At 40.0% G+C, this 27,957-nt stretch overlaps 4 protein-coding genes and 1 long non-coding RNA gene across 5 annotated transcripts; 2 read left to right on the top strand and 3 right to left on the bottom strand.

Annotated features, from left to right (window-relative positions):
* Positions 1–7: 7 nt before the first annotated feature.
* LOC116431216 (circadian clock-controlled protein daywake) lies at positions 8–5,508 on the bottom strand. The gene is made up of 4 exons (XM_031986323.2): positions 5,325–5,508; positions 1,986–2,366; positions 1,293–1,442; positions 8–885 (listed from the first exon to the last, which is right to left on the bottom strand). Exons 1-4 carry the CDS (start codon positions 5,386–5,388, stop codon positions 737–739), a joined length of 744 nt encoding a protein of 247 aa, XP_031842183.1. The 5' UTR covers positions 5,389–5,508; the 3' UTR covers positions 8–736.
* Positions 5,509–7,377: 1,869 nt separating this feature from the next.
* Positions 7,378–13,234, bottom strand: LOC116431183 (uncharacterized). Its single transcript, XM_031986252.2, has 6 exons — positions 12,436–13,234; positions 11,945–12,204; positions 11,381–11,650; positions 11,143–11,269; positions 10,888–11,046; positions 7,378–9,254 (listed from the first exon to the last, which is right to left on the bottom strand). The coding sequence occupies exons 1-6, from the start codon at positions 13,232–13,234 to the stop codon at positions 9,133–9,135; spliced, it is 1,737 nt and encodes a 578-aa protein (XP_031842112.1). The 3' UTR covers positions 7,378–9,132.
* A 1,287-nt stretch (positions 13,235–14,521) lies between these two features.
* LOC116431205 (protein takeout) lies at positions 14,522–16,245 on the top strand. The gene is made up of 3 exons (XM_031986297.2): positions 14,522–14,647; positions 15,121–15,361; positions 15,678–16,245. The coding sequence occupies exons 1-3, from the start codon at positions 14,572–14,574 to the stop codon at positions 16,117–16,119; spliced, it is 759 nt and encodes a 252-aa protein (XP_031842157.1). The 5' UTR covers positions 14,522–14,571; the 3' UTR covers positions 16,120–16,245.
* On the bottom strand, positions 16,016–20,396 carry LOC143174408 (uncharacterized). The gene is made up of 4 exons (XR_012998298.1): positions 19,854–20,396; positions 18,471–18,610; positions 17,921–18,088; positions 16,016–16,115 (listed from the first exon to the last, which is right to left on the bottom strand). It is a non-coding gene; the product is annotated as an uncharacterized LOC143174408 (long non-coding RNA).
* LOC116431201 (protein takeout) lies at positions 19,574–27,336 on the top strand. The gene is made up of 4 exons (XM_031986281.2): positions 19,574–20,028; positions 24,387–24,479; positions 24,803–25,084; positions 25,401–27,336. The coding sequence occupies exons 1-4, from the start codon at positions 19,905–19,907 to the stop codon at positions 25,703–25,705; spliced, it is 804 nt and encodes a 267-aa protein (XP_031842141.2). The 5' UTR covers positions 19,574–19,904; the 3' UTR covers positions 25,706–27,336.
* The last annotated feature ends 621 nt before the right edge of the window (positions 27,337–27,957 follow it).

Raw genomic sequence — 27,957 nt, 5'->3', positions numbered from 1 at the left:
TGCTACGACCTGAAATAACCTAGTTAAAAAAAGATTCTTTAAGTACCATCACTAGGGGGGGGGGGCGGGGATTGTTATTCTCTTCTTTCAGTAGAGGCAGAATAAATTGTCCAGTCAAGATCACCGAGAATCTGTGTCCCTGATCTAACCACTTCGCTGTTCCCGACACTATTTTTCAGGTTCTACATTACAAAGTGCAAAATCAACGATCATTTGTTACGTTTAGATTACAGTTGACAAAATAGACTATTTTTAGTAATAATATGTTACAGAAAATACTGCGTATCAATAATATTAGTTCAGCATTACCAAAAAATGAATTTCATCTTCATTTATACAGTTCTCAATATTCTTAAATATTTTTTAATAATTCAATAGCTTTCAATATTTTTTAATATTTTCATAGTTCTCAATATTTTTCAATATTTCAATAACTTTTAATATTTTTCATCGATCACTGTGTCGTAATAACTGTAATTTTTTCTCTTAGTTTCCCTAACATAAAAGAAATAATCGAACAAAACAGAAGTGTCTAAAGACACGCGATATTTTCTCGAACACTCTAACAACGTCTAAGATTCAACGATCGCAAAAATGACGCCTCCTCTGGTTGGACTCGAGTCAGTGAAGGAGCCTTCAGCGGTCAATCGATTCCGCCTCGACCGCAATCATCGCAGCTGCGGCAGATCACTCGTCTCCGTCGTTGAACGGGATAACAAAGCGGAACAATCGTGGACTAGGGAAGCAATTCCGCTTTAGTGAGTGCTCCCAGCGCTCTGGCAGCCAGCGCTCTGCTTACGGTCGCAGCGGTGTCCTCGATGATCGGACTCGCGATGTCCAGTACCAGCCGAGGATTCGAATTGAAGAACGTCGCGGCTGCGTCGGCTGAAAGGTGAAGTTCGAGGGGAAAGTTAGAGTACAATGGACCATTCGAGAGGATAAGTGGTATTATTTGAAAGTTTCAAGGTGTTCAGACTCTAGTCTTGAAATGCCTTGATTTATGTAGCAAATTGTATCGCGGGATTCACGGATTTGTGCAATTTTCAGATGTAGCATATTTGTAATTGCATATTAAAATTATAATTTTTATATTAGATATAGTATGCAATTTAACAAATTGCACCGTGGAATTCAATAATTTATATAATTTTTAGATAAATATCGGATAGTCCTATATTTTGAAGTTAATGCTTTGTTTATTATTAATGTAGATTACTCAAATAGAGGCAGGAATGGTAGTAAATATCTTTCGACGGGTTGAAGTGTGTTCAAAATTACTGTAAGATACTCACCAGCTAGAGTATGAGTGGGAGGAGCTTTCAATTTAATGTTCCCATCGCCAACACGAATTTTCGTTACCAGCTTATCGATCTCCAACCTCTGGACGCCATTTTTGTCGGTAACCTCCTTGCCTTGTGCGTTCACTTGCGCTTCCGTGTTAGCTAATGAAAAGAATCAATTATGTAGATAAATGTATTATTCACGAACTTCCAGTCAAGTATTAACTTCTTGCACTTAAGAAGCGATGTCACTTCCTTTCATACAGCACGATTAAATGCTATTAACAATTAATAAAGCCTTATACATAATATTAAACTTTGTATTATTCATCAACACAAGAAATATTCAAATGAAACATCTATGCTTCTCAATTTACATACGTTTCCTCGTTAGTCAGACAAAGAATTTCGTCTACGTTTCATCAGAAAATGTTCAATGTTTCCAGCGTAAAACTTTCGAGTGCAAAGTTAAACTTGCTCCCACTTAAATATCAAACTAGAATCGAGACCACACAATTTCTCGCAGAAAATACGTCTCATTTATACAAACAAACTGAATCATACTTTCGAATTTAAGTAAGTTAACAAGGATCGACGAAGTTTCTCATCGATCAAGTGCCGCGGGTACGACTGTTATGGGGCTAAACGAAGATCAATTTCATTCCGCTCCGTTTTTCAAGTTCCAACATCGTAAATCGCACTCACTGAAGTTTCCTTTAAAACTGCCAGCCCCGTTCAGCGGAAGTAGCAGCAGCCTTCCTTGTACGTCGTAGTCGCCGTTCACGTGGACGTGCGGCAGCTGAACCTTGATGCTCACCGAGAGGTCGTTAGGGTTCGCCTTTAGGTCGTCGATTAGAAAATTGGTCGCTCCGTGCACGCGTATCTGGCTCATGTTCGCCTTGATCTTCAACGCCTCCAGGTTCCTGTCGACCGTTAGCGAAGGGAGGAACAGGGGGTCCAGCGCGGGGAGTTTCAACGACGGTATCCCCTTGGCCAGGTACGGCGTGATCGCTTTCAATTGCTTCAGCACGCATCTGTCGTATTGTGCGAGGTCATTCGTACGGCTACAGGGCTGCACACCCGGTGCTGTAAATACAAATTGGCGAAGAAGTTCAGCGGGCATTCTGGTTTGTTTGTCTCCCATCTGAAGGGCAGTCGATAATGTTTCACTGATACTTTATGTAGAAAACAGCGGGGTATGGGATAAGTATAAAGAAAAGATAGGATTTTGATGTAATCGAATGGAATTATAATGTAATAAGGCAGAAAATACATGTGAAAATTATTGGAAGTATAGTAAATAGAAATGAAAACAATTTTTACATTCCTTCGTGGAGACTTTCGACAGTCAAGGGTTAAATTTGTGGACGTCGGACTAAAGGTTAAAAGTCATTGGAGCTTTCTATTTCGAGATATTGGAGGTTTGGAATTGCAAAGGGTAATATAGAATCATTAAACTATTGAAATTGTCTTTGAATCGTGTACAATTCGAGCATAATTTTTATTTCGTACTTATGTCACAGCTTTATTCTAGCTATAAGCGACATTAACAAAATTTGTAAGAAAACCAACGAGACACCCTATACAATCCACCGTCAACAAACCCAACGGAACAATGGTACAAAGTTTTTATCTGCATTTCTTCAAAGAACGACCACGCGAACGAAAACAATAGACGTAGTGGGTGTCTTTTATTTCCGTATCCCCTCTGGCGACCGCGCAGACGATAAGATCAATTGAAACTTGCCGGCGTGGCCAAGAAAAATCGAAAGAAACGTTCGGCCGGCATCGGTAAACTGGACGTGAGCCGTTTATAAAACTCGGTGCGTCTCGTTAGCGCGAAATCTGCATTCTTTCCTAGACGGCGAGGAGAAAAAGTCAACGCACTATGTTGAAACGGCAGGTGACTGAACCAACGTCCACCTAGCCGCGCTGACTAAGAAGTCACGGTGAGCGCGTTTTTGCCGGTCGCTCGACGCCAGGCCTAAAATCGAAAGTGTGTACAACGGCGCTCGTAGAAAGTGAAATTACGAGGCGGGCTGGAACGACGCGGGGACGAACGGGCTTCTTTTTCCTTTTCTTTTCTTCTTCTTTTTTCTCTCCTTCTTCTTCTTCTTCTTCTTCTTCTTTCATCGACGGTAAAGGAGAATTCCCGGCGATCCGGGAGGCGCTTCCGCGGATCCGTAGGAAACCCACGTGGCGGGAAAGGATCTCGCGGTCCCGTACACCTTCCCCACCCTTTTCCCCACTTATCCAGTCCCCACCCGGTTGATTGATAGATCGCCGGTAGCTAGAAACGAGCGGGGATTGATCGCCGCGTTCGATCTCGCGAGCGGGCACGATTATCGGCCGCCGTGAAAGGAGACCTTACCCGAACCGAATTTCTAAACGATCGATGGTAAAAGGAGGAATGCTTGATAAGCTGCCAGCGAAAATGGGAAGTTAGTATTGTCCGTGTACCACTTGATAGCTAGGCTGAGGAATGTTAGTGTAATTGGTCGGTTTTCATCTTTCATCTTGTTTTAGATTCGATATTTTTACCGTAAAAACATAAGTACCGACAAAACACATCACGAAGAGACAATTCTTGACTTTGCGTTGTCCTGTTAGCCGTTGAATGATAGTGGGCAGTAAGAGTAGCAGATGAGGATTGCTGCATGCTTTGCTACCAATATAGTTGATTGTGGTTGAAGGTATGTTGGAGGAAAGCTGAGTGAAGCGTGGATCTTTTGTGAATATGGATATTCCGAGGAGTAATGATGAATTTGAGTGAATTTTGATGAGTGATTGAATTGAATAGGCTGAAGCGTTGGGATTCGATGATACGTAAGGGTTTAGAAGGGTAATGTAGAGGTGATAAGAGATTAAGGGCGATTCGAAGTAAATAGAAGTCAAAGGTATTTCACATGAAGAACCAGGTAGCGTGCTTGAGATCGCGATAGCATACTGCATAACTTCTATCGATTTCTAGAATGTTAAAGGTGTCTGCACATTTAAATTTCACTTTGGCGCACTTTGTCATTTATGTTGTACGGCGTCCTTGTACCAATTTTGCTCTACCCAATGGAATCTGATAGATCAGATAAAAATGAAAACACGACTAGCTCGTTAATACCTACAGTTCTCCGAAGTGGGACATTGTTGACGTCGTTTATGTAAGTTTGTTCGGAAAAGAATGTATGGTTATTCTCTTCATTGAGTGAAACATGAATACTTAATAGTTTTTAAATTCCCCGATTCCTATAGATCAATCTTACATAAAGAAACGCATTAAAAATAACAATGGCATTAGATTCTTACAATTACGTAAAAATTACAGTAAAAAATGTTACAACACCTCATAGACTTTCTCATTATTAACAGAAAACAATGTTGATGTTTTTAATGCCTCATTAAGGAACTCTCAACTGACAATCGCTAAATACAACTTATTAACACTGCGATCAGTATCGAAAATCAACTACCCTACAGTTTCTTTTAAACAATAGTATCTAACAAAACAATCAATAGTTTCAAAAGAATAAAATTTACCAAATGTTAACAAGAATCCTATGCCCTCAATTATTAACTACATTTCCTCCATTATCAAGCAACGAGGAACACTAACACTACAATCAGTACCAAAAGCCTAGCCTAAAATTTCTTATAAACACTCTAAGAATACTAGCTAACAAAATTCATAATTTCGATAGCTCGAAATCTGCCAAATGTTACCAAGAATCGTGCGCTCTTAACTATTAACACTAGGACTACTGTACCAGTCAAAATGACTCGATTCTTTTGTTTCGCAATTATTGACATTTTACAAGCATTGAATATTTGAAATGAACAGCTTCACTTGAATACTATAATGAGCGTCTGAAGAAACCGAAAATAATTTATCCTTACAATTTTTATAGGGATTACGTGTCAATCGTATTAAATCCTCGGTAGTTCTAGTGTTAATTACATTTTCTCCGACCGCAACGTGCGTCCAAAACGTAATCGAACCTAGTCATCGATAACAGAGGCAATGAAAGGGTTGAAAAATGGACGCGTACTTACGAAGTTCAGCGACAGCGTGCTCGGTCCATGCAGCAATCAGGAATAGGCCGATGATCATGATCATCCTGACGGTGCGCGAGGTGCCGCGTGGATGTAATATATCGCAATTACCGAGAGGAATATTGAAAATGCGTGCGATGGCCCTCCTCGCTGGGTATATATAAACTAAGACCACTTTCTCCGCGTGTATATCGCCCTCCCCCCACTCATCCGGGATGGTGAATTTATCACGGTAGAATGCCTCCTTTTAACTCAGTCAGGGCCGTAGCCAGCCCACCACTTGCCGCTACGCGTTCCTGACGACACACACGACCCGTAATTCGACCCTGTTGCACGGAACTATCAAACCGTAGGTCAGGATTTTCCATCCATGTTCGAAGTTGATCTATCCTAGGATATCCGAAGCTGCGATTCCACTCGATAGGTTATCATTTGAGAGTAAAACTACCGCGAGTTGCTGTAGAAAGCCCGAAAGATGCTTGACAGTGAGTTTAACCCCCTGTGGATGAGGATTTTTTGAAATATTTCTTCCGACGTCTGTTTGGGTTTACTGAAATACCTTTTGTGTCGGAAGCTAAATATTATATATCGAATTCTTGAATACTAAAACATGCACTAATTTGTTATTTGAATTATGGAATTATTTGACTGGAACTGTCGATTTCGGATAGCGAAACCTAATCTCGGTAGTATGATGAGGTATGCTATTAACAATGCTTTCAGATAATTTTTTTTCGACACCTGATGGAAATGGTAAGGACAGTTTTACTTTCTACCACATTAAACTTTCCTTTAGGATTTGCTAGAAACGAATAAAGAGTAAGTAAACTTACCTAGGTGTTTTTCATGTTCCGTCGGTTGCATCTTTATTTCTGCATTTTTAATTTGCTATTATGTCATAGGCTCACGGGTAAAGTAAAAGTGCCCGATCGAAATTTTGGACGGCGACGCGGTGAGAGTGCTCATCCGGTGAAGGTGGGACCTTTGATCTGTCTCGTGCTGTATCACCGTATTTCCTTTAGTAAATCAATTTTTATCCCAGGTTTCTGTAACCACCATAATTTCGGAACTTAATGGAGCTTCCTGTGAACGCATGTCACTTACCACGATCGCGGACAATAAACATTCGAATGAGCTGCAAAAATAAAATAAATGCAAATGCAGTGCTCCAAGATTAAGATACATAATAATTTCAAAAAATTCAGACTATATAGAATTAAATGTATGAAAATGTGACTTATAAAATTGAGTGTTATAGCATTCACGTCCGCGAACGTGTTAAGTAATCGTAAAGTATTTAGATTTTTATAATATTGATCATTCAAAATTTATAGTGAACGAAAAGTATAATATATTCCGATACAAATATTATCGATCGTAATTACAGGAAAAATACTGCGCCTATTCTCGTGGCTATTTTTAAGGAGTTTTTCCTCTACGAATAATTGTAGAACAATTCGCAGAAGATTTTTTTGCGTTATGTAACGATTGCTCCATTCTCGTCTAGTCGATTCGAGTTTCTTATCAACAACGCTTACGAGGATCCTCATTCGTCTGGGGACTCGTGTGCTCGATTGTAGCTTAGCTTAATGACGAACAACGGATTGTAATTTTGCTATGACCGTTCACAATGATAAACCCGACATAATTCGCCATTAATCTAATAGCTTTGCATGTCCTTCGCGCAAATTCTGGCCGTCGTTTCCTGTCGCCGTTTCTTGGATTTCCAAAGACGACAATGAAAACTGACCTTTATACTTGCACGACTCGCGTTTCCTCTACGAACGCCTGTTTCACGATCGATCATCAAACGAGGAGTTTCTGCGGGGAATATTTTGATCGTTTTGTAATGGTCCGCTTGCTTCATTTGGGTCATCGACACCATGACTCACGCGATACCGTTTCGCGGAAAGTCGAGGCCGTAAAATGGTTTGTTTACCGTGAATCATGCGCAAAAGAAAGAACCTTCGTACAGTGTTGTTCAGTGCAATTGCTTCCTTTTATTTTGTGTTTTCGCTTATTAAGTGCAGCAATTGTTTCTGTGCTTAATAATAAAGGTGCGGAACTTTCTAAATGATTGGCACGTAATTTCTTGTGAAAATTACTTCAATGTTAACAGTATGTAAAACATTATTGTAGAATATTTTGTGCTTAAGTTGTGATTATTGTGAAATCGATGTTAGTACTTGGAAGGGAGTGTAATTGTAATGTAAGGTAATATACTGTAACATAATATAATATAATATAATATAATATAATATAACGTAAGATAACGTAATATAAGGTAATATAAGGTAATATAAGGTAATATAAGATAATATAAGATAATATAAGATAATTTAAGATAACATACGATAATATAAGATAATATAAGGTAATATAACATAATATAAAGTAATATTGAATGTCATTGCATTGCACAGGTAAATTAATCTACAGTAATGGATCACTCGAGTCTCCTAGCTTCGCTGAATTCATCCGCGTTTGATATCGAGCCCGCTGTTACTCAACTTTCCCTATCGCTTAACGCTGGTATCGGTGGTGCAACTCGTTGAATTTCCCAAATGCGATTATGTAAAATCGGACGGATCCCGACTGGTTCCGCGAATGGTGACGCGTGCGTGGTGTAAACTACACGTAACGCGTGGAAACTTGTTTGTAAATCGAATATATCCAACATATTGCTCCCCTGTAACCGGAGCGACGCGTTTCTCGTTTAATCTTCGACCCGAACGTATAATCCGCAGCTCCCACGCGAAAACTTCTCTTATTCAATCAACAGATAAAAGGATAAATGCAGTTCTACGACTTAAATGTTCCTATAGAATTTTTAAACACATAAATCACTTGAATAAATTAATTTCTATATAACGGTATCTGTATAAGTATATCGATATTTTCATGTATAAAATAACTAAAACTACTCGCGTACTTAATATAAAACATGTATGACTGTAACAAACATTCTCACTTAGCACTACGTACGTTATAAATTTTAACTGACCGGTTAATGACTGTTTAATGGCTCGTAGCCTCCTCTCAACTCAACATCCACAACGTGTACAATAAATAATATGTGCGAGTAAATAAATAATAGCGTACAGTTATTGTCGGTTAATGGTATTAGTAGATACATATCAATTAAAATAATTAGAGTAATAACTTTCTGTTTGATGTATGATTATACAGTGCGATGAATTGCGCACTATATAAGGACAGTGACTATATGTAATTTGTGAGAAACTATAGCATTGAATACTGCTTCGATTTTTCATAAAATTATCAGCAATTCCTCTAATTATTTTAATTACTTCTAATCAAATGCCCGTTGGAGCAGGTTAATGTTCCGTTTTGCAAACATATCCGGTTAAGCGACAAGTCACGTTCTGCGTTAACACTCGAACTACAAAGTAGACGAACTGACAATTTCTAATTTCCTTGCACAAGTTACAGGAATGTGTTCGTTGAAATTTCGATTGACTTACATTTTAGCATTACTGAAACAATTTACTTATTAGATTGCCCAAAAGGTCCAACCAATTCACTGTTCAATATACAATTTACATTACAACGTAAAAACATTATATATAGGTAAAATAAAAAATACTGGAAAGTTTCCAAATAAAATGTGTAGTAAGTTCAATGGAATTTAATTCGACGAGGTAAAGTTACTCTTAAAATTTCATTTGCAAATAGAAGACATTTTGTCCAACCTGATAATAGTTTCTCAGAGAATCATTCGTATCCTTCCAACAATTCTAAAGGAAGAAATCCAAAGTCCATTTCGATTTGTCTGGCTGTTCTGGCATTAATTAACCGGCAGGTTCTTGTACATTCTGTAAATCATCGCATCGGCCGACTTCTCGCTGAGCGCTTTGGATGCCAGGTCGTCGGCGAGCATCGCTGCGACCGCTTCGGCGGCCATCAGACCTGCGGAGGAAAGTCAACGTGAATCTACTATTAAGCGAATTAATATAGCGGCGTCGTGGGAGCGTTTCGCGGAACGACGACCGCTGAAAGTGGACACTTTTACTTGCAATCATCGATCGACGTCGATACACCCGACAGGCCCGGCCGCCTTTTACTTTCCTCTATTGTTTCCGGCTCGCGAGGAAAATTAGCCTCGAGTGCCTCACATGGAAATCTCCGATTTATTTATGTATCTGATCCCGCAGAATTTATTCCGCGCTAACGTGAACGAGCTAGCTCGAAATGTTCATTTTCCGATGAGGAAGCAACGATCCGGCACTTTAGATTTTAGATCTCCACTCGGTGAAGAGTAAGGTTGAATAAATTTCGAGATCTCGCAGCGATTTCTATTAGTTGTACGTAAAAATTAAAACGCGCTGACGGACATTTCAACAAGTGGGTAGAAGCAAAACGAAGATAATGTTTTTATTTTGTTTAATTATTAAGAGAATGAACTTTGTAATTGGGTTAATGCGTGAAGAGAAAATGAGTTTGATGTTTTAGATAATATCTTGATTGATATTGCGTTTGAATTTTGAAGGTTTTAACAGTTTCCCGCCATTTTTAGTCAGAGATCGTTCGCGTCTATTGGAGACTTCAACGCGTGGTAAGGCGAACGGAGCGCCGCGCCGCGCGCTGTTCACGGAGTTTCATTGTGCTCAGATGCCGAAAGAAAGCAATATTCAATCCGTCAGGCTCTCCCTGTACATTATGTAATGGCGCGACGCGACGTTCCACAGTTTAAACATCTATGTATACGGTGATTTGAAAAAATAGTATCGAAGAGCTCGATATGACTAAGAAACGCGCGATATTCGAATTGTATAAATTCGAATTGTCTGACCGATATCGTAATTCCCAAAACAATTCAATGGTTTAGAAAAAATGATTAATTTCTAAGTATTATTTATTATGTGTCTATTGTTATTATTCGTCTTGTTTATTTAAAAAAATAATTTTCCCATTTTTATAAATTTCATTGAATCTCATTCAATATCAAATCGGTAATGCTATTGTTAATTTAATTTGCCTCATTTACATAAAATGAATATAAATTAAACGGAATCGCTATTTTCTTCTTCTTTTCAAATTACTGTGTATATAGTCGAGGCAACTAAAATATGAATCACGTAAGTACCATAGACACAAACTTTCATTTGACGACGCTTCGGATCGATTGACAACGCTTTCCTCTAGCAGAATTCCTCTTTTCCATCGTTTCCCTTTACCGCTTGCTAATTACGGAAGAACACCGCCGCAATGACGCAACAGAAACAGACGAAAGAATTTTACATAATGCCTCGAACCGGCTCTATTGTCGCCCATTCGCATTCGTCCCAGAACCTCTGACTCAGCGCACATATTTTTTTCATCGCGCGATCAGCCAATACCTCTTCTGCTTGTCGGCACGCGTAATTAACGTTTAGATTTTTTGTCGATCGATGGCGGATACTGCATGTGTTGACATTATTTTAAAAAGTCAACTATTTTCCGCATTTTATTTTTATACTGCTATTTACGAATAGAAGAAGTTTCCTAAACCCGCAGCATTTTAGCTGCATTATGCATTAGAATGAAAATAAAATACACTCACCATGACTGAGAATCGACTTCACTGGTCCTTTCTCGTCCATTCCCTGGAAATCGACTTTTTGGTCTTTCGCGTTCAGTTTGCTTCTAGCTGCCCGCACGATCAGCACATCTTGCCCCTTAACCTTCTTCAGTTCTATAGTGAAGTCTCCCACCAGTTCAGCTGTGATTAATTCATAAGCCATGAATGAATAATATAAAGAAAAGAAAAGAAAATTAAACGCCACTGTCTATCAATGAAAGTAAAGAAATTACTTACTGAAGTTGCCACTGAGTCGTCCATTTCCTCTCACCAATTCTTTTCCTACTTTACCAGTCAACTGATAGTCGGACTTGATACGAAGATTGGGTACGCGTATTTTCAATATAACATGCATCACGTCGTCCTTGAAAATGTTTGAAAAGAAAGGAAATTAGAATGGTTCCTGTTTCTTCAGCACGTTCAATAATCCAATGAGTTTTACAACGAGTTAAGGAAAGTAAAGTATAATAGTTACATCAGTCTCGTTTTCTTTATGGGCTCGTTTGTATCTCGATCCTGAAACCTTGCCGCCCTCAGAATTATTGGCGTCCATTCCACCGTAATGATAGATCAACTGCATTCCTTCTTCAAAGTACCCTTGCTCCTCCTGATAGTTGCTCGCGTATCTGCTCAAACCCTTCAAACTTTTCGATTCTATGGCTGCCTTAATCGCGTCGTTCCTCTTCGACAAAGGTTCTCCGTCTGTGCAGTTGTAGTTCATCATCTTCTTCCTTGCGAGAATATCCTGTACAAATTGGAAACAAAAACGATAATCTTATTATTGCTTTCATCGGAACTAAAAACCTATTTTTAATATCATGTTTTACAAAAACGGATAACACAATCAATGAATTTTCAATAATTTCTTTTTGAACCGATATTAACTAAAAGTTAAAAATAATGGGAAATAATTAATATTAAAAACTGACGTGTCATGGGAACTGTATCCCCTTCGAAGATCTAAAAGGTGACTACAACAATTATACCGTAAGCGCCACTTAAAAAATCTATATTCGAGTAAAAAGAAATCTAACAATACCTTAGGCATATCCCTAATACCGTAGACCTTAGTATCCTTAGATTCAATCCTCTCATTGCCAAATCTCTTCATGCTGCCATTATATCCATCGGCATAAACGATGTCAATATAACCAGGCTGTTTCTCCAAGCCACCTCGGTACACAGGTTCCCTAGCAGCAGGTGCAGGAAGCATCGTCTGTCCCTTGACCCTGCTCTCAAAGTTCTCAGAGGCTGCAGTTTGGACATCTCCGTACCTATCCTCAGCCTTTCTGCCAAAGCCTTCTCTTCGTTGAGACTGAACATCCTCATACCTTCCCTCGGGCCTTCCACCAAAGTTCTCTGTTCTCTGAGACTGAACATCCTCATACCTTCCCCCGGGCCTTCCACCGAAGTTCTGTCTGCTCTGAGATTGAACATCCTCGTACCTTTCGTTCGCCATGCTGCCAAAGTTCTCTCTTCTCTGAGACGGCACAGCCACATACTGTCCTTCAGTCCTTCTGCCACCATAACTTTCCCTTCTGTCACTGAACCGACTGCTCTCTTGATATCCAGCATTATATTCTGGCGTGGTTCGATCATAGTTCTCTGTTTGCTGATAGCTCCTGGCGTTCGCCGCAGCGTGCAACGCGTACACCATCTGAACGTCCGCTGGATACCTCGGAGTGTCGACCATCCGAACGATCTCCGGCCTGGAGACAACCCTGGCGCCCTCCATGCTGAAACCTCCGTAGTTCGACTCCTGCGACGCCTTTTGCTCCTTCTGCTCCTCGACGGCGGGCTCCCCCATCTTTTCAGCTTGGATCCTCATCAAGAAGGGATCGTACATTCTCAGTCTGTCGAAGCGACGCTCCTGTTCCTTCGTAGCAGCCGTGAACTTGCTCTCTTGATTGGTAGCGGAAACTATAGCCTCGAAGCTCTCATTCTGAAGCTTTGGTTCCTTGAGCAGAGTGTGGAACCTGTATCTGATCGCATCTAAATCTCTTAGATCGCTGTAGCTCACGTAGCCAGCTTCTAGCTCGCTCAAGTTCGAGCTCAATCTTCCTTTAGCTATGTGAATGCTGTCTACTTGGGATTCGTTCAGCCCAGTGATTTCCACGTTCTTCAGAATGATCCTGTAACTGGTGTCCCCTTCTGTCTGGTCCACTTTGATTACTGGGACTTTTAGGGGATCCAGCTTACCTGCCTTGGAGAAGCCACCCGACAGGAGCTTCGACCAAAGTTCTTGGGACATCTCGAGCAGAGAGCCTTGGCCATTTGTCAAGGTCGCTAAACAGGCAGCTAAGAGTATTATAGCTACTGTCTTTGACATGTTTCACGCTGATGTTTAAGAATGATGATAGCGTGTAATCTTCAGACTGCTTCTATTTTATCTCTGAGTTGATCAGTTTACGTTGAACTCAAAACTTCACAGCGAAGTTCATTCTATCGTTGTGACCTCTAGGATGTAGATCGGCTTGAGCACCAGCAGAGCCACGATACCGGTCACGATGAGGATCAACAAGAAACAGAATAGGGCCGCGCACATTAACACTCGTGCTTCCAGGCGAATGATTTGCCGCTCCTCCAGGATGCTTCGATCAGTCTAGGCGAGGAGGATCCTCGATGACCATCATGAGCGGGAGATGTGTCGATGAATGTTCGGTTTAGCAAGAAAATTCGTGGATCCTCGTGGAACGGTGTGGCATTCTTGATTGCGAGTGGACGTCGCCTCCGATCGAGGTTTTTATACTGATCGTGGAAGGGCATCTGATCTGGGCCATGGACCAGTCATTCTTGACACGTGTTAACTAGGCGATCTTTCTAGGTGGACGTCACTCTTCTATTTCTCTCGGTCGCAACTCATCGTTCCCCTAAGTACTGCTCCCGTTGCGATGTTATAGAGGGCAAGGTCCTTCCCCGACCTTAAGTGGAAAACTGCATCTCCGTCGGTGGTCCAAAGCAGCGAACACAGCGGCGTCGTGGTGGTCTTAGGTTACGTAACTGCGTGGTCTTAAATGTACATCGCTGTCACCGTGTGTCTATCCATATTTAATTAGAGGATTTAAATGGTAGGATTGTCTGTAATCTGATAAACTTACCCTCGATACAGGTATGAAAAGTCAAGTCAAAAATTGTTCAATTTGGGTACTAGGAATACCAGATCAGTCTTCTGATAACTTCTCTTGCGATTGTGCTAATAATACAGAAGGTTTTCTAAGAATTTATTAAATAAATTGAATCAGGAACTTGTAAATTACAATACGTGTCGATCGTAACTCCAATAAATGCATTCTTATTCGTATAAGGAAATTGAAAATAGTTAACTTGACAGACTGGTAGTTCCAAAATTAACATAAATATTTTACGAATCTTCATAAACAGGATAGAATTGTTCTGCGTTTGTTGTTACCTCTTTTTTATTAAGAATTTATTCTGATAGTAACAATGATCATCGAGTTTGAAATATATCCTTCGTATCTATGGTCGATTCGATTAACATAAATGGGCGCAATAAAGTTTGCGCGAAGCAATTCACGCGGCCCGTAAAAGGAAGGGAATGACATTAGAAATGACAGTGTCAGCACATTGTCGATCGATGGCACGTTCTCGTTCCCCCGTGGAACGCAATTCTGAATTATTTCGCGATCGAACCTCGCCGAGGTAACAATGCGAGTCTACGGGTGCTTGGCGATATTTTTTGCGACAAGTTGTTTGTCGAATGGGTCGCAAAGTTTGGAAATTCGTAAGTAGTATCGTTTTATTAGAATTCAATAACATTACATTAATCATCTGTGGAACATCTTAAAAGAGAAATTTACTATATTCATTACCCTCGTTTTATATGGAATTTTATAATGCTGACGTTGCAATTATGAAATTGTATTGAATGCTTTTTGGAATTCTCGAGCTCGCAACTGGAATGCCCGTATTTAATTCACGATGAATCGCGCTGAAGCTCTGTTTGCACATGATTAAAGTATTTAGGTTTACCGTGCACGCGTCGCTAGTTTTAACCATTCGCAACGTTAAAGGCTAATGAACAATTAATAGGCGTAACTCGTTTTCCAATTTCCTAAGGAAAACCTGCATAATATCGGAATTCGCATGTTCTTAGATGCTATTTGGAAATTTCGAGTTTTTTTGTTAATACCTGGTACAAAAGTTTGCTGTTTCTAAACAGATCCTTTTACGTAAGTATCTTATTCTGATTTCTAGCGCCGTATTTGAAAATATGCCACCGGAGTGATCCAAACTTGAACGAATGCGTCAAGCAGAGCGTGAATTTGTTGAAACCGTATTTAAAGGATGGTATCGAGGCTCTTCGAATTCCACCCTGCGAACCTCTACATTTGTCGAAGATAGAAATCAATCAGTCTTCTGGTCCGATCTACATCCACGCGACATACACAAACATCTCCATCTTCGATGGCACAAATATTGTACCTAAAGGCATCAAGTAAGGCTATATCAATTTTCAAAATGGGAAACTCTTAACATGAATCAAATTCAATGTTTTCTCAATGTCCAATAAGTTGATGAAATTTTTTTCAGTGACACTGTGTTAAAATCTGATCAACTATCAGAAATTATTTCACTTCTTAATCAACTCAGTATCGTTATTTTACTAATTATACTTTCCTTCATTAGAAACAATTTTTTCTACACTATATGTTTATACTTTATCTATTTTTATATTAAAAAAAATTGTTTTCCTTTATTATATAACCAAGACCATATTCATTTCAATATTCAAAAGAAGTGCTTCTCATCAGAGTCGACTTGGACAAAAATCGAATGCGGCTGAAATTCCACATTCCACGCTTGAGGATGATCGCGAATTACAATTTGAATGGAAGAATAATGCTGCTGCCCATCGTCGGAAATGGCATCGGACACGGGAATTTCACGGACATCGACGCCATTATCACTCTTCAAATGGAACGCTACCGGAACCGTGAAACCGGACAGAATCATCAACGCGTCGGCGACATTTACGTAGACTTCGAGATGGACCACGCGTCCATGCACTTGGACAATTTGTTTGACGGCGATCAGACGCTCTCGGCGGCCATGAATCTTTTCTTGAATGACAATTGGAGGACCGTGGTGGCGGAGATCAAGCCAAAACTCGAAGAGAAAATCGGCGAGCTGATCAAAGACTTCACCAATACGATTTTCTCGGAGTTCCCCGAAGACGTGTTGCTGCCACCCTGAAAATGAATTTATAAATCATTTCTAACTATTGAAAAATATTTTTAGAATACACAACTTAAAGTAGAATGTACTTTTTTAAGTGTTTCAGGCGTGTACATTTTTTTGTAATATTTTTCTTATAAGAATAAAGGCAATCGTGTTATACATTGAAATAAGAAAATTTATTTTGTCTGAATCTGATTGTTTCGCTAAAATTCTCCTTTTAGAATTTCCTTTGAGGTTATTGTTCAAATTTATGGTTTTCCATGGCATAGAATGAATCACGTATTATTTGATCAACTAGGTATTGCTCATCGTTGATGGTTAACTTTATAGAATTACGAATAAACACACATTGATTCGGTATGGCGGTTGTACCTCTGAGTGAATATAACCACGCTACGAGTATTGTACGAAGAGAAACCATTCTACAGGCGCAGGTTAATGTCCGAGAATCTACTATATTTATCGCTGCTAGATGACGCGACAGTGTTAATCTTTCGCCTGTATCAACGCATTCGAATATTGTCCAATTCTTTCGCAAGTGTCGTCGACGAATTATTTAACAATACTTACTCATATAAAAATTTACTTGAAATTACACGAAATTAAAAACAAATACGTTTATCTGAATATTTATTCTTCCTCTAAGAAACAGAATGAATTTTACCTCAGACTTCAATTAATTTCAAATTTAATTGCTCGGATTCCGCAGAAAATTAGAAAACAGGCAACAGAAGGATAAGAAATAAATGAACTTTTCTCAATTCCTCGAATGATCTGAAATTTTTAGATTATTCTTACACCGTCAAGCAACACGGTGACCAATCACTTGTAATCGAAATTCCTTGGCAAACCAATTATCGAAAATTACCATCGAAACGCGCCGCGTAGACGCAGTCCGTTTGAACACGGCGCGCAGTACCGAATCACGAATTACAGCGATTACTCGAAGCAATGATTTTACTATTATTTGTCGAGATGAACGGTGGCAATCACGCCGGCATCTATCACTGGCAGACAACCAAGTTAATGACAATCTTGTGAAAGACACGACGAAGAAGCGAAAGAGAACTCGGATGAGAAATTGAAAGGAATCTTGCGGCAACTTTGAATATTACCGTGGTATGATGCACCATCGCCAGCATCCTTTTCATTGCTATTGATTTAATGCGAAAACGGTCATAAACAAGCAGTATAATTTACAACAATTCCACGAAGTCACACTTGCGTATGAAATTTGCAATGCCTTCGTCAATACATCGTATACAAATGACAAAGATTCATTATTTTATTAAATCATCGTTTATATTACGCAAAGTTAATTAAGAACTTTCTATAACCCTGCATCCCATAATATTCTTCTATCGCGTTCTAAAATAAAAATTTTGAACATAGATGATTATAATAGGAGATTGAATGATGCCGGTGATTATCGTTATTGCGTTATGTTTATTATAAATGAAACTGTGTATTCGTTTTTAATAGATAAAGTTCGAATTGATATTTGTTGTTTTGTGTTGTAATATTCAACGTTCTTTTTACTGACATAGTGTAGACGTTGTGCCTGAACGTAGGCAACCCGCTTTTACGTGTTGCCTTCTTGTTACATCGCGTCGTATAATAATTGTTTCGCGCAAATCAAATTTCTTAATGCTGTGTTAATAATGACAGTTAATGACCTTCGCAGTTTGAGTAAATATGACAGAAGATAAATTTAATTAAAAATTAACCGACTTTTCGTTCTACTACTGGGTTTTTAACCGAATTTATTAACGGGAACGAGTTAGAAAGTCATAGAAGCGAGGAGAATGAAACTTACGTGTATCAAAGGGTCTTCGAGTGTCGACAGTACGAGCAAAATTAGGCAACAGTGACAGGGTCTCTCGGAATTTCTTCAAATGGTGTAAAACGAGCAAGAATTTCAAGGTGTTCAAACAACTGGCGTGAATCGGAACATTTGCTAAGACACCACACGTATTTCTCTTGCCTGTAAGAGAAATACTTATCTCTAAATCAACAATGAAACACGTCACGCTCACTTCTTGAAACATTGACACATAGTTATAGAGTACGCAATGATAACCAACTTACGCGATTTATTAACGCAATATTCTTAATTAACAACAGCGAGCAATAAAATCACTATAATGCTCAGTAATGTTTTGCTCATTGTAAAATCACCAACGGTTACAAAGATTTCGGCGCCATCTTGAAATTGATCAGAAAATATTCAGACGTTGAATTTCAGAGTAAACCAAAGTCTTAGAATATTAAGTGTCTATATGACTGTTACGTTAATTTACCTTTGATTTCAATTACTCTCGCGTTTACGTTTAAGATTCAATAATAAGTATTAATAGCAGACGTACCTTTTGTGAGCGGCCGAAGCTGTTGCAAAGGGAACTATTCCTCGTTCCTCATTTCCGAGTAATTTGTCATGTATTCATTGCACGAGCCTCATCAAGGACCGATTCAAAAAGACAATGCCACATTACGTATTCACGGCCAGCTATCCAACCAACAGAAAATCGTGACTTACTATCACCTTATTTTAATACCGACAACGTTACCCGAAGCATTCAAAACGAATTGCAAACATTCATCTAACAAGCGGCGAATGCTACCACATCGTAGAAAAGCTTTACAACAATGAAATTGTGACAATTATTGAACTCACAGAAATACATCAATCTTGTTGTCACGAAAATCGTTATATCAAACAAAAAACCAAACTTTCAATTACTGATTACCGGAGTATACAAACTAATTTAAAAATGTGTCATTAACCCCTTAACGCACAGTTTTTTTGAAAAAGAAACCGGCCAAAAAAAATCAATTTTGATATACTGCGCTTTTGTTCCATGGAAGAAGGCTATATTTTATTCTTGAATAAATAAGTGTTATAGCTTACAATCCCACGTAAATGATAAATATCAATGAATCGATTTTTTTTCTTTGCTTTCACATTGTTATTTTCACAGTTTGGCCTGTTTAGCGCGCTCGAATTAACTCAAGCGTGCAAGTTAAGGAGTTAAGGTTGATCTTAATGTTAACTTAATTTAATTCGCGCAATATTAATAGAATCACTACGATAAATATTCCCAGGTAACTAAACGTCAAAACACCATGTTTAATTCAAATATAATATTACAAATTTAAACCAAGAGCCTTATACAATTCTGATCTCAGATTCAAAGAAACTCATCTATCAGTGTCTAGCTGTGCACGTACCTAGCCATACCACGCAATCCCCTTATATCACCGACGAAATCCGCGTCATGCTGAATTCCGAAAATCCGCAGGACGAGCCACGAAAAAAAGAATGACAGCGGTATTCAAAGCGCGGTTACACCGGGAGGAAAATAGAAAGAGGCAAAGTCTCGCGTTTAAAGCCGGGCAGAAGTCCCTTGGGTAGGGGAACGCTCGCATATAAGACAGAATATGAAGGGGGCCCGTGTTTAGTTTACGAGAACCAATCCGCCTAGCCGTCACCTTACATCCCTCTCTACCGTGGATTTCCCCTCGCCATCCTCCCATCTCGATAGAACAAAAACTAAAAAACAAACAAAACACTGTCTCAATGTAAGAAGAAAGTGCCACCGTCGAACAGTATCGAATAACAGTGAATTTCTTCGAAACCTACGAACAATCAAAGTGTACTTGCCAAGCATCATCGAGCTCTTCAAGAACAGGACCAAAGCTAGGATATAAAAATAGAAAGACCATCCAGGAAGAATCAGCAAAGTAATTACCTGAAATTGTTCTATTCGAGGGACCAGTCTACGATCAGCCAATCTTTGAGGATGAAGTCCTCCAGGATGGTCCAGGGACTGTTCAGTGCGTTGCTGATGTTGTCCATCACACTGGCGTCCTGTCAAAAGGATTCCGACGGGAATCCAGCGGTGAACGAGCCGTACTTCGAGACCCGTAAGCTTCCGCGCACTTTTCAAATTCCTTTAGTCTTCTTCTAGTGACAGCACGTGACTGATCGTAGTGTGATCACAGTGTCATTGATACTGCGCGGAGAACGAGAAAACTTGTCACGTTGACTGCCGTGTCACCTAGACCCGGGAAACACCGGTTTCCATGTAGATTTCAGAACGAATTGGCTTGTTGACACGAGCGAATTCAGTTTTGTCGGATCTGTAAGATGCCACGGGGTTAAGGGAGCAAACTCTGCGACGGATCTTGACTTCTTGATCTCCGTTTCCTTGGGAGAATTCTTTCTATTGTATTAGGGCGAGTATTGATCCAGCGGTCAACGTGTTAAGTCGTTTCGCCAGAAAACAGAGTGAGGTTCGTTACGTCCGTAAATCCAGAGTGACCTTTTGGGAGTGAGCCTGACGCAGATTATGCAACCACTCTGCTTTCATAGGCAGAAAGGGGTAGAGTTTTCGTGGAGACTCGCGGCCGGCAAGAGTTTTCCTCGTACGTGGTCGCTTTTCGCTGGTCAACGGCGAGATGCGTTTGTAACGCGACTACGTAACAGGTGCACAATGAAGGCGGGTTACCAGCGAGCAATTATTCTCCACGTATTTTCCTTTTACGATCAATGAGCGTATCTGCCTTTCTCTTTCCGCGCGCGGGGTAATTGCGGGGAACGATTATGTCGCGGAAGCGTGTTCTGCTGCCCGGGTTCTGTCTTCTTTCGTTTGTTGGCACGCTGCCCATTGACACGCACGGCTTTTTTTCCCTTCGGCCGACTAACCCTTCGCGGTCTGTAGTGTTCTCGGTTCCTCGCTCTGGAGATTACATCAGCGTTATTCAATTCGAATGTATCGTAAGGCAGTTTAATCGTTTGTTCAAGAACGGCTGGTAAGCACCGAAGTGGTTCATATGATATAATGATGCTGTTACAATGAATTAGAATAATAGTTGATGAAGTAAGTAGTGTCATCATAGAATCGAATGTCGAAGATCGACATTCTTCGTGCATTATTTACTCTTCGGTAACAGAGGTACATGACGTCAGAGACAATTATTAACGAATTCTCACGTTACACTATTATCCAGTTATTTATGTTATTAAATCTTTAACATCAATCTTTTTGTCGTAATTCGTTCCAAGCAATTAGCTGTTGGTGGTCGTCGGTTAACAGTCAACGTGTTAACGCACACTCGTTTGTCTTCCCAGTAGAAGTTCGAAAAAGAGTTTGAGGAATCGGAGGAAGTCGATGGAATTGTTTTTTTTCGGCCGAATCGATTACAACAATGTTCTTGCCGCTCCGGTTCCCTTGTCACGGGAATGACGTCCTTTTTTGTAACTCTTCAGATGTGGTACTTTCTCTCTGAACACGTGCACCAAACGCGAACGCGGCTGGTCAGGGTACGCGCGCACGGCCGGATTTTCTCCTCGCAATGCGGCAGAAAGTCCGAAGGCTGAATTTTCTCGTTCGATCGATGCCGGGTGTCCCGCAGCCAGACCGCGAGCATTTTTCCAGCTTCCGGATCGGGAAAGTTACTGAATGGTGCGTTTGAAATGGTAATGCGGGAGATCGATTATGATCGTGGATTTTTCAGTGAGTTAGTTAACGTCTTCGGAACAGTGACAGAAACATTTGTTACTAAACGAACGTTCTATATAAAGGTTGCTGAATTAAAGTCATACTATTGCCCACTGATCCAAGTAACATAAAATACAAAGTCGAAGAAAAAATGGTATTTCAACAAAATGTTGTTTAACCAATTAACTTAGAGCAGTTCATAACCTCTCTCTTAACCCAATTTTAAAGCTTACAATCGCGATTCCATAAACTGGATGCAAAACATCTTTAGTGTACAGATACAAAAATAATTCCCCTTTTTTCTTTTTTGTCACTGCGAAACCTTAATTATTCTCACACGACAGATTGTTCTCTATTTAATTTGTAGCATAATAAACCTTATAGACTTTTATTGAGACGAAATGCAAATGGAAGAGGGTCACCGTGTCGGTATCAAAATCTTGAAAGACTCGGACGACGTAACGTGTGCCAGATAACGCAACGCGAACCGTCAGTTTCGACAAAAGCCGCGGTTAGAATTCCGTGTCCGTACACACAGACAGACAACAATGGCCGGCCGGTACTATCCGGGCTAGTTAGCTAAAACGCGGGAGCGGGACGCGGACTATTATATTATGCGAGGCTGCGTTGGTCACTGTACAACATAATGGTACCGGGCATGGCGTAACGGCTCTCGATGGCGTGGCGAAGGTTATGTCAGAGATTGCATAACGGCCGAGGATCGACGGCAATCGGTCGGAGAAAGTACCGCAGCCTAGAGCCGGTCTTGCCGCGCGTATCCTCGTCCCACGACACGCTCGTCCTCGTCCGTTCCCGTCGAATCCTCGAGCGTTTCGAGTGAAAGCGTCACTGTAATCGCCGGTGCATCAGGCGGTCCAGATTCCTAGGATGAACTGAATAGTATCGTTTAATGGTGTCTGACGTCAGTTATTAGGATACGTGTTTGGGAACAGTGGTTACGATGTTTCTAGAAGATTGAAACTTAACGATGGAAGTAGTAGAATAGACAAACGGTCCTTTTAACGTTTTCTTCTTTTATAATTGTTTCGCGAGTTAGTGAACGTTTGTTGCGACGTTTCGTTTGCGTAATCTTGAAACTTAACGCTGGAAGTCATAGAGTAGGTAAATGGTCCATTTAATATTCTTTTGTTTTGTAATTGTTTTGCGAGTTAGTGGACGTTTGATACGGCGTTTTGTTTGCATAATGTTGAAACTAAATGCTAGAACTACTAAGCTAGTCGAAGGATTCATTTAAAATGTTCGCCTTATAATTATTGAAATTGTAAAGTGTTTCTACGAGAAATTCTTACGTACCTAGAAATTTCTTCTGCAGACAGTTGGGCGTTTGAAAGTCTTAGACGGAAATTGCTAGACTTCCTTTTCGGAAACGTTATGGGTAACAGTCATTGAACTGCACGGAGGAACTCTCCTGTTTGCTTTCATACCTTCTTTCAACGATTACGTAACATCCTCTGCGTGTATGTAGAAAAGTGTTTTTAAAAATGTGTGTCACTCCAGTCAAAGGTTAAGTGAAAAATATTAATTAGATTGGTAAGAAATAAGCGGTTGGGGAGCAACGGTAGGTGTAACGAGTAATTTTGACAGTGTGGGGATCGGGTTGCCGCCAGTTCGATCAACTTACTTAATTCTTGGGTTCGATCTGGTTGTCAGAATTGCAAAACACAGGGGAATATTGCGAAGAATGGTTTCCCAATCGCGGACACTGCATGTCACTTAATTTCGGCTTGCGTACGAACACCGACAACGCATATCCCGTGGCGAACATGTCGCTACACGCATTGAAATCTCTGGTTAAAGCTAGCGGACACTACGCTCCCACCCTTTCCAATTCGTTTCTATCATTTCCGCAACGAGTGTTTTACTATTTCTTTTATTACGTTCAAATTAACACGACTCATAAAAATTAAGCATCCGTTATTCAAGCAGGTTTAAATACCGGACTGTTAAAAACAGTAATTAACACTGGAACTACTAAATGGTTCTAAATGATCCTCTTCGGATTTATTCTTCTATAATTACTGAAATGATATAATTATTCTTCTAGAATTACTGAGAATTAAACATTTATCTCAACACGAAATTCAAAATATTTGACTATCAAAAGAACGCAATTAATTCTAGAACTACCAAGTGGTTCAAAATCTGTTGGATTAATCGTTTTTCGATTAATAAGAACGTACGGATACCTTTCTGAGCAATTATTAAATAAAAAGGTATAACGATATAATTTATTGTTAAATAAATTACTAGATAAACGTTTACTAACGCACAATGTAAAATGTAAATTAATCGGTATCTTGGTAAAAGTACTCTCCTATTTCGTATAAGGAAATTCAGATTGGTTCAATTAACGGTTCTCCAATTTTACAATTCATTTCCGGTTAATCCACTTTTACGCAAGCCAATGAAATTCGTCGTGTTTGAATGCTAAAATATGTATCTGGGTAAAATTCTTTGTAACGGAGGAAGATCACGCTGGTCACTCGGCGCAATTGATTTTCCACGGTTAGATAACACCGAGATCCTAATTACTCGGCGAATAATTCGTTCGAGCAAACGTCCAGCAAATTGGACGAATTTTCCGATGAAAACATCGGAAGTGAGAGTGGTTGCATAAAGGTAACGGAAGTAGGAAGACGCTACGCAGCAACGAAGCCACGATCCCGTGACTATGTGTGAACTCGATACTCCGCCGAACCATTACATTATTTTATTGTACGTTTACGCGCGGTTTCATTCACTAGATCTTATCTTTCACAGCCGAGTACATAATACCGTGTAGTAGATCAGATCCGAAGATAGAGGCGTGCTTTCAGAAGACGCTGAATCATTTGCAGCCCTATTTACTGAAAGGTGAGACAATATTTCTAACCCATAACCCTTTAACTGCCGAGTTCGTACGACGTACGAGTGCCCTGTAAATCTGTTGTTTATAATCCGTACTGTATCGACAACAAAGACAAAAAGCAAAAGATAATATTGGTGTACTCTGCACCCCTTGCTTCGAAATCTGTTAGACTATTTAAGTAACATTGGATTATGTTCGGTAAAGGAAAGATGCATTCGACAGAATTGATTTTCCAATCATTGATGATTTGTAATTTCACTTGGCGAGAAAAGGGTTAAATATTCAATTAATACGTTCTTTTTTCTGTCTGGGTAACGTTACTTTCTAGGTATTCCTGAACTGGATCTGCCACCGATTGAACCGCTGATCATTCCCGAGCTGGGAATGGAAAATGGACAGGGTGCTGTGCGCATACGAGCTTTATTCTCTAATATTACCGTGATAGGAGCGGGGAATTATTCTATTACCAAAACGCGACTCGACATTTCATCGTACAGGCTCGATCTTCATCTAGCGTTCCCGAAGATCGAGCTCGAAGGTCACTACGAAGTGGTTGGAAACGTGCTGTTATTCCCGATCCAGAGTCACGGTGACTTTTGGGCGCTTTTTGGTAAGCAACTGCTATCGACAATTATTAGCACTTCTCCCGATGAGAGACGCCGATCCTCGAAAAGTGAAATCCACGTGTTCCTCGATCATTGCCAAATTACATTCGTCCTTCATCTATTGAAACTAATAACACATAAGAGAAAACTCCAATTTACTTCAACACGAGGATTATCACCTACGAAAACATAAATCCTCGCAAAAGTTCGTATACAAGTAATGAAAAACGTTCGATTAATTCTTATTGCGAGGACACTCGGTATTTGTACCAGAGTTTGTTAGACAAAGCTTCGATCGAAGTTGAACCTCTGCATTTCCAGGCGATGTTCTGGCGGTCGCGCGTGTCCAGGGTATCGAAGAGATCCGCGATGGCGTTCGTTACTTGAAGGTGGCGCGGATGTTGGTGGACTTCAGCTTGGGCCGGGCCCGGTTTCGCGTGGTCGATCAGCTGAACGGCGACAACGTGATCGGCCAGGCGATGAATCAGTTTCTCAACCAGAACGCGAAGGAGATCATCGAAGAAATGAGACCGGCTGCCAGTGCGAGCATCGCGAAACACTTCAAGGACTTCCTTGGCAAGGCCTTGACCAAAGTGCCGCTGAAAGTTTGGCTCAGCGACACGTAGCTCCGCTAGACAACCACTGACAGAGACGAGAAATTCTGTTGCCTCGTGAGATCCATCGATCCCTCCTCCTCCTCGTCGTGTGGCAAAATCCTTCGATTCCGAAGGCCACCGCGCGTTCCCAAATAGCTCGTGTACCTCCACGGACTAACAAACCTGCGAATTTTTCCAGGCCGTTCGCACGACTCGTAAGATTCATCCTCATGAATAAAAAATGAATCGCGCCGGGGTACACGAGCTGCCTGAATTAGGGTTATTAGCTACAATTATGATACCGCTGACGTCAATTGAGTCGTTCGTTGGCCAAATTGTGGTTAACTCTATGTTCCGCGCTTTTAGGAATTTTATCGTCGGAACGCTTGATTTTGACTTTTCACTGTTTATGTTTGAGATAACGAAAATTTTGTTGACTATGCAGAAATTGCGATCGTAATGAAGATTACTTTGAAGGTATTCTATTTTATGTGTTTCACGTGAAAGATTGATTGATATACATGCGTAACGATAAAGTGAAGTACGTTTTGCAATGCTTGCTTGATTGTCCATTTTAAGGGAAACTTGAAAAATCAGTGTATACTAGTACAGTGTTTTTCTCTGATTTTCGGTTTGCGGAGTTAACCGATTCGGCTAATGAGCAGCTCGGTTATGTAATAGATCCTCGATTGGAACTGATTAACCTGTTGAAGTCGGTTGACGCACATGTACGACACTATAAAGGTGTCTGCCACGGCCGAGTGACGTACTTCTGTAGAACGGTAATTTCGTAATTGAAATGACGTCTATGGCTATTTCTACGCACATTGGGAATTATTAGCTTTCTTTAAGATTCGATTTATCGAAGTTCAACTGTGTAATCGTAACGATCGATGATTATTGCGATTGTCGCGCATCGGTCTGAACGGATTAATATCAACTTGTTAGCTGCTTTACAAGTTTACTATTCTCTTATTCTTCTTAGAATCTTTTAATTGCTTTAATAATGACTGGTAATTGGAGAATAGTGAATTAAAGCGAATGATTACTTTTGCTGACGTCTTTCAATGAATTTTTTTCTGCGATTCTAGTTGATCTGTGACTTAATTCGTTGGTTTGTATGTAGATATTGACAATTATATCGTATCTTACTAAACAATCGAGGTTCTATTCTATTAGTTTTTTACTGCTTCGGAAGGTGAACCGATAACGTAGCCCAGTGTAGTGTTAATTTTAATGAGCAGTGATCTCTCGTCGATCCAATATCGATTACATATTACACAGCAACCGGAACATCAGTCTTTACGGCCGAATTAAACATTGTTTACCCAGTAAGAGAACTTTAAAATGTAAAATGCTCGAATGAAAAATTCGAATCATCCTGTAAGACAGATTATTCATCCGAAAATTGCTGTCTCATTGTTCATATCTAATTTAAGTAAATAAGTTACCATATAATGCTCTCTGAACATATTATGCACACTGATTCTCATTGATGCTCAGTGATTCTCAATCACAGTCGCTTTTCAAAGTTCCTGAAAAATTCGAGACTCGTCTCCGTCCATGTATATACCATACCATCGCAAGCTCTCCCAGGAACAATTGTCGCAACGAACAAGGTTGAGAATCGCTGCTCATCACGAGCATGCTATTCGCTTTGTAAATAGAGTGTTTGTAAAATACAATTTCAAATTTCCAAATAACCTTATCTACTCCCAACTCCCTTGAACGTGACACGTCACTACGCACTCAAAGGGAAGAGAAATAAGGCAATAAAGCTATCGCCAACTCAGCCAAATAATTCCAAAAACTTTCAGATAATTCATGAAAAACCTCGTAAACAATGGCCCATATCGAACAGCATAATTACACATTTTCTGTTTACAAAGGTAGACCGTCGCCTGAAAACATATCTGCAAGCCCGTGTTTTTCTCGACGGTTTCATGGACTACGCACTCCTATCTGCGACATATAGTAACGTGACTCGATTAAGTAAGAACGTGTCTGGAATAATGATCACTGGAACAAACCAAACAACCTGTAAACCATAAACAATCCCACGAATCACATGATTCAACTCGAACCTAAAATCTAATGCTCACTAAAATGATTATTAATCAAAAGTATCCTCAACCTCCTCAACGAAGAATCTTGAAAAAATCTTTAAAAAACATTCCGAAATCAACCACACCACAGGCTAGAGATTAAAATCATCTCTAAACGTCATGCTCATCGATAAGCTAGCGACGAGTCTCCAATCCCGATAAATCGAAACCAAAAAT

Source organism: Nomia melanderi, chromosome 3 (genome assembly GCF_051020985.1).
Source record: "Nomia melanderi isolate GNS246 chromosome 3, iyNomMela1, whole genome shotgun sequence".
Lineage (NCBI taxonomy): Eukaryota > Metazoa > Arthropoda > Insecta > Hymenoptera > Halictidae > Nomia > Nomia melanderi.
Note: the sequence above shows the minus strand (reverse complement) of the source record. Positions and strands in the feature narration are given on the sequence as shown.

Bases quoted from the DNA above. Each gene is read 5' to 3' on its own strand.
- LOC116431183 (XM_031986252.2), bottom strand. From the start codon at position 13,234: ATGTCAAAGACAGTAGCTATAATACTCTTAGCTGCCTGTTTAGCGACC. The intron at 11,270-11,380 runs GTAACTATTATA...AACATTTTCAAG, and splicing joins ATAAAGAAAACGAGACTGAT to GACGACGTGATGCATGTTAT. The intron at 11,047-11,142 runs GTAAGTAATTTC...AATTAATCACAG, and splicing joins ACGACTCAGTGGCAACTTCA to CTGAACTGGTGGGAGACTTC.
- LOC116431216 (XM_031986323.2), bottom strand. From the start codon at position 5,388: ATGATCATGATCATCGGCCTATTCCTGATTGCTGCATGGACCGAGCAC. The intron at 2,367-5,324 runs GTAAGTACGCGT...TTGTATTTACAG, and splicing joins GCACGCTGTCGCTGAACTTC to CACCGGGTGTGCAGCCCTGT. The intron at 1,443-1,985 runs GTGAGTGCGATT...TCTTTTCATTAG, and splicing joins CAGTTTTAAAGGAAACTTCA to CTAACACGGAAGCGCAAGTG.
- LOC116431201 (XM_031986281.2), top strand. From the start codon at position 19,905: ATGAAGTCCTCCAGGATGGTCCAGGGACTGTTCAGTGCGTTGCTGATG. The intron at 24,480-24,802 runs GTGAGACAATAT...GTTACTTTCTAG, and splicing joins GCAGCCCTATTTACTGAAAG to GTATTCCTGAACTGGATCTG. The intron at 25,085-25,400 runs GTAAGCAACTGC...CTGCATTTCCAG, and splicing joins TGACTTTTGGGCGCTTTTTG to GCGATGTTCTGGCGGTCGCG.
- LOC116431205 (XM_031986297.2), top strand. From the start codon at position 14,572: ATGCGAGTCTACGGGTGCTTGGCGATATTTTTTGCGACAAGTTGTTTG. The intron at 14,648-15,120 runs GTAAGTAGTATC...TCTGATTTCTAG, and splicing joins GTCGCAAAGTTTGGAAATTC to CGCCGTATTTGAAAATATGC. The intron at 15,362-15,677 runs GTAAGGCTATAT...GCTTCTCATCAG, and splicing joins ATTGTACCTAAAGGCATCAA to AGTCGACTTGGACAAAAATC.